The sequence below is a fragment of the Sinocyclocheilus grahami genome, unplaced genomic scaffold, assembly GCF_001515645.1.
Source record: "Sinocyclocheilus grahami isolate Dianchi unplaced genomic scaffold, SAMN03320097.WGS_v1.1 scaffold1186.1, whole genome shotgun sequence".
Taxonomy (NCBI): Eukaryota; Metazoa; Chordata; class Actinopteri; order Cypriniformes; family Cyprinidae; genus Sinocyclocheilus; species Sinocyclocheilus grahami.
In genome coordinates, this window is record NW_015506365.1 from 34,453 (window position 1) to 46,413 (window position 11,961).

The window sequence follows — 11,961 nt, forward strand, 5'->3', positions numbered from 1 at the left end:
CACAGCCTTCAGCCCGGAGCACCAATAACGATCATACAGACCTCACTGACAGCCCTCTGCAGCAATTAGCAGTCGAGACAAACAACTTCCTCCGGCTCTGCCTGTTCTGACATAACATGTCAGTTTTTTATCATTTGCAGTGAAGCTGTAATACAAAAAAGCATGAATAGTCTTCAAGCAAGCCTTCGATTTCCTCAAGCGGTTGGCAATGTCGATACAAGTGGCTGAGCCGAGCTTGGTTTTCAACATGGTGGATTTCCCCACTGTCCTCAGGTTTCTTGTTATTGTAACAATTAAGGTGTTTTCACAGCCATCCTGTGCAGACACAGGACTGCTAGAGCCATTTGCCGATTTCACAGCTAAAAAACAGAAAAAAGGAGGAAGGAAAGTATGAAACTTCCCTTTTTTAGTCAAGCTATACATAATGTCTATTTTAAATGAATACCTCTATTCAGCAAGGACACATACAATTTATTAAAAGTGACAATAAAAGCATACATAATACAAAAGATTACTCTATTACAAAAGGTTATTTTGTTTCAAATAAATGGTGTTCTTTTGAACTTTATATTCATCTAAAAATCCCGAAAGAATTATCACAGTTTCCACCAAAATATTAGGCAACCGTTTTCACAACATATAATAATAAGAAATGTTTCTTGAGCAGCACATCAGCATATTAGAATGATTTCTGAAGGATCATGTGACATTGAAGACTGGAGTAATGATGCTGAAAAGTAAGCTTTGTCATCACAGGAATAAAATAAATTTTAAAATATATTAAAATAGGAAATAGATGCTTTAAATTGTACAAATATTTTATAATATTTCAGTTTTTATTTTATTGGAAAACATAAGACATGAAAAAATGTACAGACTCCATTTTTTTTAAACAGTATAGTGTACAGTGTGTGTGTGTGTGCGTGTGTGCGTGTGTGTGTGTGTATATATATTATCTTTTTTTTTACAAACCACATTTCACCTTGACTTTCAGTTCCTGAAGTTTGTAAGTTTGTGTTCCATGTCAAGTTGTAGTAGTGCTGCCCCTCTTGCTGAAAAGTAAGCTTTGTCATCACAGGAATAAAATAAATTTTAAAATATATAAAAATAGGAAATAGATGCTTTAAATTGTACAAATATTTTATAATATTTCAGTTTTTATTTTATTGGAAAACATAAGACATGAAAAAATGTACAGACTCCATTTTTTTAAACAGTATAGTGTACAGTGTGTGTGTGTGTGCGTGTGTGCGTGTGTGTGTGTGTATATATATTATCTTTTTTTTTACAAACCACATTTCACCTTGACTTTCAGTTCCTGAAGTTTGTGTTCTCTTGTTCCATGTCAAGTTGTAGTAGTGCTGCCCCTCTACGTGGCAGCAGATGTCTTATGCAGGTCTGACACTGTTAGCTTGGTGTAAGAATGGTCCAGGTCAATTTCAAGGGGATTCACTTTGATTGAGAATGTGAGAATTTCACTGTGATGTGTGATAACCTTGAACAGTGTGAAGAGAATCACTCTTGGTGCTGTTCCACAGCCTGTGAACTGTAAACTAATTTTACTCTTTGCCATCCTGCAGCATAACCAAAAGTTATTGAACAAACTGCTTTGCATATTAGCATGCTCATCGGTCTTCATACAGCAGACATAATAAGTGCGCATGTGTTCAATTTATTTTCATTTAAGGTTATGTTTGTGAGGCACGATATGACTCTGTATCATCCTGAATCCTGGATATTACTCACAAAATAAAATATTTTTGTCTGCATCCATTTAATTTGTCACAATTTCAACCATTTCTACTCAAGTGTCACAATTTTCTACAACTGTAATTAAATTCAAAGTGGTCAAAACTCATCACTGCAGGTTGTAATTTTAAGGCATCTGGATTTAAAGCAGCAAACGCACATTTTCAAGTGTATTGCATTGAAATGTTTTAGCTGAAGAAATGTAAATCATTCATAAAAAGTATGTAAATTGTCCCATTGAATTTAGGTAAGAATGGCTTTATGTACAATGAATGCAGAAATTTCTTCTGTAGTGCTCGTATTTCATGAATAAGTCCCAATACAACTGGGAAAGAGTAACAGTTTTTAATTACAATTCTAGATAAGAGGCTTTTCTCTCATCGCAACAGTGTTGGAATAACTCCAGGTCAATATTATGCATACATTTTCTGTTTGGTGCTATAATTGAATTACATTTTAACATTCAAGATACAGTTCTACTTTTTAAGTATTTCAATTTTAAGGGTTTGGTATTCACCCTCTTCTCTGTGCTAGGAACTCAACTGGGTCTGTCGGCACAGAAAAGTTGTATTCTGTCAATCTCCTGTCGTTCTATGATAGATTGCCCTTTGCGAATGAAAATACAGTCATGCATGATAAGTAAGGTTGATATCTGGCCATGTGACTGAAATCCATACCTTATGAATGGCTATATTTCCATTCTTGAAGGCAAACCGCAGGGTTTATCCCCTACCATTAGATACACCGTTCTGCAGGCAAAATGCTTCTGTTTTTTAGGTTATTAGATCAAAAGTGTATAACTGCGTAAAGAATAAATGCATAAAGACGCACATGTTATATAGCATTGTAGTAATATATAGCATGTAGTAATATAGCATTACTACAGTTGAGATGAGTGCGGAATGCTAACGGATTCACTTTCTCTGCATGATTTATATCTGTGGCAGTCAAACACATTCATAACCCAGACTTTATGACAGACAGACTGCATCCTAATATATCATGGGTGTCAGCAGCTGTCAGTCATCATTACTTTGCAAATATGAATGGCAATCAACCAATCAAAAGAGAGCAATGATTAAGGATGTGTTTACAGTTGTAGTTCGTTCTTTTGGTTATTTTGGTCTAGACTAAAAAAGAAAATGATACTCTACATTTAGTCTTGGTTTGCTTAGCGGTCACACTGTCATTTTTACACTGAACCTAACGATCCAAAACAAAAGGCATAAAAATAGAGTCACAACCTGATTGGCTGTTATGACGTATATTTATCGAACTTACAGAACATCCAAAACCGCTGTATTCACTAAATGCGCTCATTGTATGTGTGGCATTTTTGCCATTTGATAACTCAACTAAAATGGTTGCGAACATCAATCCACATTGACTATAAAACGTATAAAGGAGTCAAAACAGCAGCAGGAATTCTTCAGTTTCACACAACGAGATCTGCTGTAATGAGACGGTGGCTTCGATGCCTGTACTGAACTGTAATGGCCAACATGGCTTCTGTGGCGAGAAGAACCTGATATGCTTGAACATTCTGTCACTTTTTGGGGTCGCATCTTTTGACATCATGTCCTGTTTTTGGTTTGTTTAGATGTCTTTGGTCCGTACTGCATATGTATTCGAGCTTGTGTTCACACTTATCAGGTTTGGTTCAATTAAATCAAGCACTGGTGCGGTTCATTTGAGTAAGTGTGAATGCTTCCATCCAAGCTTTGCCAAACTCTGGCACAGTCCAACTGATACATGAATGCAATACGGACCAAACGAACCAAAGACAGTGCGAAATGTCACAAGATGCAACCCTAAATAGGACACAATGCTGAAGCATATCTGGCATTCAAACAGCCATCTCCTTGCAGTGGATCTCCATGTGTGCAACGGAGGAATTCCTGCTGCTATTTTGACTTCTTTATACATTTTATTAACTCTTTGGTGTTAAAAACTGGTATATGTACATACATCCTACAAGTGCATTTAGCCCAGCACACAGCATTTTTGGGGATATTTGTAAAGTTCTCCAAATATATGTCATAAAAATTGTCCAATCAGGTTATGACTGTATCTTTATGCCTTTCATTTAGGTTTGGCGTAAAAAAAAAAAATGACAGTGTGAATGCTAAGTGATCCAGGAATAAACTTTTTTTCCACTTCTTTTGGTCCAAACTTAAAGAACCAAGAGAACTGAACTACACCCTATGTCTAAAAAGTGGTATTGGTCTGTTTGTCACACCAAGTTCGCATGGCAGCCTTTACACTTATTCAAATGAACTGCACTAACTGAGAAATCACACCACAGTTTGTTTAAATTGCACCAAAACTACCAACTGTGAATGCCCTAATTCAGGGGGGGAAACATTGAATCTGAAGCAAAGAGGAGAGGGAAATGAACACCAGGTGCATTGCAAACCCACAGTAAATGAACTGTGCAGAAAGGTACAAGAATGAAGGAGAGAATGTCTAGAGAGTGACAGACAGCTGAGTAAACAGAAAGTTTCACGGTACCTGCTCTTTAGTTAACATTTCCATGATATATCTGTATGTCTGGGTAAAACCAGACGCTGATGAGACTAGTTGCAAGAATTTACCAACAACAGTGAATTCATTTCAGATTTGTAAATACAGTTTATGTGTTAATATCTATTTCCACAATGATCTGCTGCTGCTTTAAAGCATGTTGTGACTTCAGCTGTGGGTCTAGTACAGTACATCTACCATGGCTTATCTGATATGCATGCTTGACGAAGAAAATTAGAAGTGCAGATGGTTGAAAAGAACAAACATGATGAAACAGCTGAGAGTAAAAGGCTGTTCGCACTTCAAAGGTTTTGCAGAAGGCTGTAATAACACTGCCTCCTGCTGGTAGAATGTGGAAATACTGGTCTAACTCAACCTTTAGGTCTTTTTTTTTTTTTTTTTTGTATGTGTCAGGCTAATTTGTAGAGATTACAGTAAATAAGATATATGTTAATTTGGTAATTCAATTAAAAACGCTGTGGTGCTATCAAAATAATACCTGGAGAAAGCGTCATGTTAGAATTATGTTAGCAGTCTATTCGGTGGGTGCATGATCACCTGGATATATTTAAATTCTCCAATCTTTGTTCTTGGGCTTTCAGTTTTGCATAAAAAATGTTTTGTGTCAATCACTTTAGCTGTAAATGCCAAGTGACTCACTCTAGAGCCACAGGAAAATTACACCCTGATGACACTTATTGACTAATTGCACCACAAGAATAAAAGAGAGAAAGAAAAAAAAACAAGAAAGAAAAGTATGACAAATATTTTGAGCTGATTTTTAGGTTTTGGAATTACAGAACTAATTAGAGCTGAAAGTCAGCTTGAAATAAAATATGACCCCGTTTACTTGTAGTGGAATTGAGAATATAATATGCTCACCAAGGCTGCATTAATTTAATAAGTAATAACATTAATATCATGAAATATTATTATTTCTTATATTACTTATTAAAATTGCAATTTTCTATTTTAAAATGAACTTTATTCCTATGATGGCAGAGCTGAATTTTCAGCAGCCTTTAGTAACATTTTGTAACATTATAAAAGTCTTTATTTTTTTTAATCAATTTAATCCATCCTTGTGGAATAAAAGTATTAATTTCTTTAAAAAATAATCTTACTGACCCCAAACTTTTAAACCATGCAGACACGTATAATATAATAAACAGATAATGTTAGCCAAATAGCTAGGCATTGTTTTAACAAACTCACATTTGCTTTATATCTTGTTGAACATCTTATTTCACTCCTGTTTGCAATGTCACATTACGGAAGTAAAACGGTTGCGAACATCAATCCACATTGACTTTAAATATCAACAGAGATGATCAGAGGTGAAAAGTAAAAAAAAAAAAAAATTATAATTTGATTGGAATTTAGGTCGTAGCCTATCCAATCATTTATTTTCGAGAACAACAACTTGTCTTAATAGCGTGCTTAATATTTTTGGAGCTTTATACATTAAAATATGTAACAGCTGCTATTTTAACAAGGTTTGTCTAACATAGGGATCATCATACTTGGGATTTCTTGACTTAAAAAACCCCTGACTGAGAGGACTTTTATGTTGAAATGATGTGACGCTCGTGTTCGTGATGATGTAATTAGCGCCGACTTCACGTTTTGAAGATGGCAGCCGCCATAAACACACCGACACCTGAGATCGGGACAACGGATCAGACCGATGATGAACATGACAAAAAATGCATTTTCTGTAAAATCGTGAAGGGAGAAATGGGAACTGAGCTCCTGCATGACGGGAGTTTGCTGACAGTGTTTTATTTAAGATATCATAAACTCATGCAGATGCGCTAATGATGATGAGGCTAAATATCACAATACAATACACGATCCATGAAATGGGATAGAAGCGTATCAGTAATAGACTGACGTGTCATAAAATACTTCCTTGCATTTTTTTTTTCCTTTGCAAAATGTCATCAATCCGTCATGAAATGTCATTTAAAAAAAGGTAATGTGATATTTGTTCGGCATGAAGAAAGTAGCCTAAGAAATAAAGAGTTATAGGCTATGTATTTTAACATAATTTTTATTTTGTAAATTAATTAGAATTTATTATGTTTTACAATAGGAATAATAACTCTTCGTGTTGATTAAGTCACATTAATTATTGCACATTTTGCAATGTATTTAATCACATTTTAATACATCAGAAGTAGTAAAAAAAGTGCTGTCAAATTACGAAAGAGTAAAAGAAAAAGACTAAATGAAGCACAGTGTAAAAGCACAAATTAATTCAAATAAATGTATTGTAATGGTTACTTTTATTATTATATTTTATATGAATTAAAAGCCTGTTTTTCAGGATGAAACTGTGTCCTGTTTCAGAGATATACACCCTGGAGCTCCTCATCACTATCTGGATGTACCAAGAAAATATGTGGGCAATTGTAAATCTCTCGGCAAAGAGCATGTACCATTAGGTAAACACGCTGTGAGTTATTCGAGACTGGTGTTAATGTTATTTCTGACAGTAGCTACTCTGGAGCCTTTCTACAGTATCAATCTGAAATAATGAGTCAGATTTAACGTGTACAAGTCGGACTTCCCAGCCTACACTCTTAAAAATAAAGGTGCTTCACGATGCCATAGAAGAACCTTTTTGTCTAAATGGTTCCATAAAGAACCTTTAACATCTGAAGAACCTTTCTGTTTCACAAAAGGTTCTTTGTGGCAAAAGAAGGTTCTTCAGATTATAAAAAGGTAAGAAAGAGATGGTTCTTTAAAGAACCTTTGACTGAATGGTTCTTTGTGGAACCAAAAATGGTTCTTCTATGGCATCGCTTGAAGAACCTTTTGAAGCACCTTTATTTTTAAGAGTGTAGTTACACATAGCATGCTTTATTAAGCAGTCATTTGTGCAAATTCAGTTTTTGGGGTTTTTAGTGGAGAAGTTGGTGGAAACCGGGAAAGAGATACTTCAGAAAAACAATGTGACTGATTTAAATGGCGTTAGGTAATGGAAAACATCTGCCATTAATACAAAAATCAAGTCCTTATTTATTGAGCATATAAAACAACACGAATTATGGTTTGACGTGTCGCATATCTATTGTCTTACCTAGGTTTGGGTTCCACTGGCCTCCGTTCTGTTCTGTCACACATCCGCATCTCCATGTTCTCGCACCCGTCAGTCAGATGGGCTTCATGTCCCGCGTGGTCTACAGGTTAAACTTGTATTGGTTCATTACTGTAAGCAATCAAAAGAACCGACCAACAATACAATCCACTATTCACTATAATTTAGTTCACAACTAAATTACATCCACTAAAACGAATAATCACATTCCCTTGGAGCAGGTTATTGATGCATTAACAAACAAGATGTTTTCTGAGCGTAGCAAGACGTTGCTGTTTCTTATGTCTGTTGAATGAGGCCTTTTGTCATGTAATTGGAGCAAGCAAATTGTATTAAATTGAAACAAGCCACAGTGGCAGGAGAATGAAAACCTTTTTGTTTTTGACAGCTCCAATGGATCTCTCAGATGGAGAAATGTCGCAGTCTAACCAATTCTACTACTATAAAATGTTTTCTTTACATTTTAAATCATAGGATTTTTGACTTACCCTTGCTTTGGAGTGTGCAAATGCATTGCTAACCCTTGTACGTCTTCATTTTGCTGGCGGACCAGTTACTTCAAAAGCTGAACTCTATGAGCTAAATGTACAGGAAGTTAGAGGAACTCAAAATACGTTAGTGTTTGAGATGCCCAGAGCAACGTTACTCATAATAGCAGTCCTAATCAATCTGTTTAGCAGTCCTAGTCAATCTGACAAAAGGTCACAGATATGTGCCTCAGGGATATAATACTCATAATGCTATGTTTTCTGTTAGTTATATTGTCAGCCAGACGGGCTAATCAAATTTGAAGCTACGAAAAACTGCAGCTGCTTTTCAATTGCTTTAGGGGAAAAAGCACGCAAAATGGTAATGCAAAATATTGATACATTTGACAGAATCATTAAACTTTTACAGAGAACAGTTGGTATTCTTCCAGTTTTACTGAAGTAATATGATTTTAAGGATACAGAGCTGTGACAAAGACTTTTTAAATATGAATGAGCTAAAAATGGTAATTAATCTCAATAATTAGCTTTGGCCTTTAACCTCACACGAATGGGTCATATCTATAGCTAAATGATTTTGGCATCAGAATATGGCAGTGTTTTTGTAATTCTGTACAATCAATGATGATGCCAGAACAGTTCTGTTTTTCTTCCTTCATATGACACTTAAGTGACAAGTTTTAACTCTGTTTATGCCATGACATAGATTTTACTATATTGTGTCAGATGTATTGAATTATTAAATGATGTAAGCTCGTAATTGCACTGTATATGCATAAGCATGTAAACAAAATAAATAATAACCTGCATATGTTTTGTCTGCTTTTTAATCGTTTTTGTGCTTCAAAAACAAATCACATGATCATCAAAATATAAATATATTTTATATTAATTATATATATAATAAATTCAAAGCAACTCCATACAGAAAAGTTTACATGTACTTTCATTATGTGAGAAACCGACTATAATATAATTGTATAGTTGTAATATATATAATATATATAAATGATTTTGGCATCAGAATATGGCAGTGTTTTTGTAATTCTGTACAATCGATGATGCAAGAACAGTTCTGTTTTTCTTCCTTCATATGACACTAAGTGACAAGTTTTAACTCTGTTTATGCCATGACATAGATTTTACTATATTGTGTCAGATGTATTGAATTATTAAATGATGTAAGCTCGTAATTGCACTGTATATGCATAAGCATGTAAACAAAATAAATAATAACCTGCATATGTTTTGTCTGCTTTTTAATCGTTTTTGTGCTTCAAAAACAAATCACATGATCATCAAAATATAAATATATTTTATATTAATTATATTTATAATAAATTCAAAGCAACTCCATACAGAAAAGTTTACATGTACTTTCATTATGTGAGAAACCGACTATAATATAATTGTATAGTTGTAATATATATAATATATATATATATATATATATATATATATACACACACACACACACACACTACCGGTCAAAAGTTTGGGATCTGTAATATTTTTAAAAGAAATTTCTTGTGCTCATCAAGGCTGCATTTATTTGAACAAAAATACAGAAAAAATTGTAATATTGCAAAATGTTATTATAATATAGTTTCTATTTTAATATACTTTAAAACATAATTTATTCCTTTGATGCAAAGCTGAATTTTCAGCATCATTACTCCAGTCTAAAGTGTCATATTATCCTTCAGAAATCATTCTAATATGCTGATTTATTATTTGAATTATCTATGTTGCAACAGCTGTGCTGCCAAAAAATTTTTTGGAAACCTCTGTACTTTTTTCAGGATTTTTTGATGAATAAAAAGTTAAAAAGAACAGCATTTATTCTAAATATATATATATATATATATATATAAATTCTAACAATATAAATCTTTGCTATCACTTCTTATCAATTTAAGACATCCTTGCTGAATTAAAGTTTTAATTTCTTTCAAAAAAATAAAGAATAAAAATGTGCTGACCCCAAACTTTTGAACGGTAGTATATTTTGTTAAAAAAATATTTTTATTTTAAATAAATGCTCTTCTTTTTTAACTTTTTATTCATCAAAGAATCCTGAAAAAAGTATCACAGGTTCCCCAAAAAAATTATTAAGCAGCACAACAGTTTCCAGCACTGATAATAAATCAGCATATTAGAATGATTTCTGAAGGATCATGTGACACTGAAGACTGGAGTAATGATGCTTACAATTCAGCTTTGCATGACAGGAATAAATTAGATTTGAAAGTATATTAAAATAGAAAATCGTTATTTTACATCGTAATGATATTTCACAATATTATTTTTTTTTCTGTATTTTTGATCAAATAAACACAGCCTTGATGAGCATAAGAAACTTCTTAAAAAAATATTAAAAATCTTACTGATCCCAAACTTTTGACCGGTAGTGAGTGTGTGTGTGTGTATATATATATATATATATATATATATATAACCTTTTTGAAAGGTTTCAATAGTAAGACATTGTGTGTCAACACTATAATGTTATTGTAAGCGTTCACTTAAAGGTGAATGCTTGATCATTTGTTATCCTATCACAGATCATTGTGCAGTGTTATCCAGAAAGTCATTTGTAGGTTGCCCTGCTGAAAAAAAAACCTGCTTAAAGTAATAGTTCACCAAAAATGGAAAGTATATAGATAGATATATACAGAATATACCAGTTTGCTACATTTGAATTTAATACAATCAGTTTAAATCTCAATAGAAACAGTTTATTTGGCCGAGAAACTGACTTCTAACCCATGTGCAAGTAAAATGGATGTCTATAAACTAAAGCAATGTTGAACAGGCAGGCACATGGTGTTCATCACTGCTGTAAATCACTCTAACAAGGTGATGAGCACTCCATCATCTCTCCCCTGCCACAGCATCTCTCCTTCAAAGTGTACCAGCCCTTGCTTGCGTGCTCGCAGCAGAACTCCCACTAGTTTATTAGAGATGGTGACGTATCTTTCAAACAGTGTCCCGAACCGCACAGCCGGCCTGCCATCGTCTCCACTCTCTCCGCTCTCCATAATGACCTGGCAGAGCTCTGTGACCTCTCTGCTGATGTGAGAGTGGGCGTCTTTTCCTCTCTGCTCTGTTTTGGAGCCCTCTAAAGGCCTGCCGTAGCCCTCCTGTCCTCGTTGGATCTGTGGGGGAATCACCTTGCTGTTGCTGAAAGGATTGTGTTTCTGATTCTCGCAGTGGTCGTTGGACCATTTCTGCCAGTTCTCTGTCAGGCCTTTGACGGATACAGTGCAGGTCTCCACGCAGTCGTCATTGGGCTGCGTAGGTGCATGGTCTGTCTCCATGGTGACCTTTGGCTCACAGGACGCCTCTAGTTTTCAGCAGGCTTCACTGTTGGCACAACACAGGCTGTGAGTGGGAAGATTGCATGTCGTACAGCCTTTAAATAACTTAAAGCTTCATGAAGTCTACAAGTAAGACTGACCCGATGTAATCAATACTAATCTGGGCACTTAAGCTGAACTATGTCATATAGATATATTAATGTATACAAATTAAATGCTGATATCACACGCTGATATTTTTTTTTTTTTAGAAAGAACCACACAAGTTACTAATTCATTTTCAATTCTAGGTAAAATATTCCAGGACAGAGTAAATATTGTTAACTAAATCTAAAACTATTCAAAACATTTGTGTTAACTGAAATAAAATAAAATATAAATGTTAGATGAAAAGCTAAACGAATTTTGCTAACTGAAATAAGTTTAAGTTGAAGCAAATATACAACAATACCATATATGAAACTATTAAGATTATTAGAGTAGAGACAATCTGTGACAGCTTAGTTTAACAATGTAATCAACTTTACAAAGATTTATTTGACATCGAAATGTATGCATCACACGTTAGGTGTATTGTAATAAAACCTTACCGCCCTTGTTTGGCTTCTTGAGGATGGTTGTCATGCTGTGGAAGTGGATACGTTACAAGTTGAGCAGCAGATACTTTTCTGACCTCTGGTGAGAGTGATTGACGTGTAAACCAACCAATGAGAACACGAGAAACATGTCACTGTGCGAGATGATGAACCAATGATAGGGAAGATTGTATCCTCTTAAG

At 34.4% G+C, this 11,961-nt stretch overlaps 2 protein-coding genes across 2 annotated transcripts; one reads left to right on the forward strand and one right to left on the reverse strand.

The window, feature by feature from the left end:
• The first annotated feature begins 6,502 nt into the window (after positions 1 to 6,502).
• On the forward strand, positions 6,503 to 7,601 carry LOC107567738 (histidine triad nucleotide-binding protein 3-like). Its single transcript, XM_016253476.1, has 4 exons — positions 6,503 to 6,514; positions 6,602 to 6,719; positions 7,183 to 7,252; positions 7,362 to 7,601. The coding sequence occupies exons 1-4, from the start codon at positions 6,503 to 6,505 to the stop codon at positions 7,552 to 7,554; spliced, it is 393 nt and encodes a 130-aa protein (XP_016108962.1). The 3' UTR covers positions 7,555 to 7,601.
• Positions 7,602 to 10,291: 2,690 nt separating this feature from the next.
• LOC107567766 (actin-binding Rho-activating protein-like) lies at positions 10,292 to 11,938 on the reverse strand. Its single transcript, XM_016253513.1, has 2 exons — positions 11,774 to 11,938; positions 10,292 to 11,229 (listed from the first exon to the last, which is right to left on the reverse strand). The coding sequence occupies exon 2, from the start codon at positions 11,181 to 11,183 to the stop codon at positions 10,710 to 10,712; it is 474 nt and encodes a 157-aa protein (XP_016108999.1). The 5' UTR covers positions 11,184 to 11,229; positions 11,774 to 11,938; the 3' UTR covers positions 10,292 to 10,709.
• Positions 11,939 to 11,961: the final 23 nt, after the last annotated feature.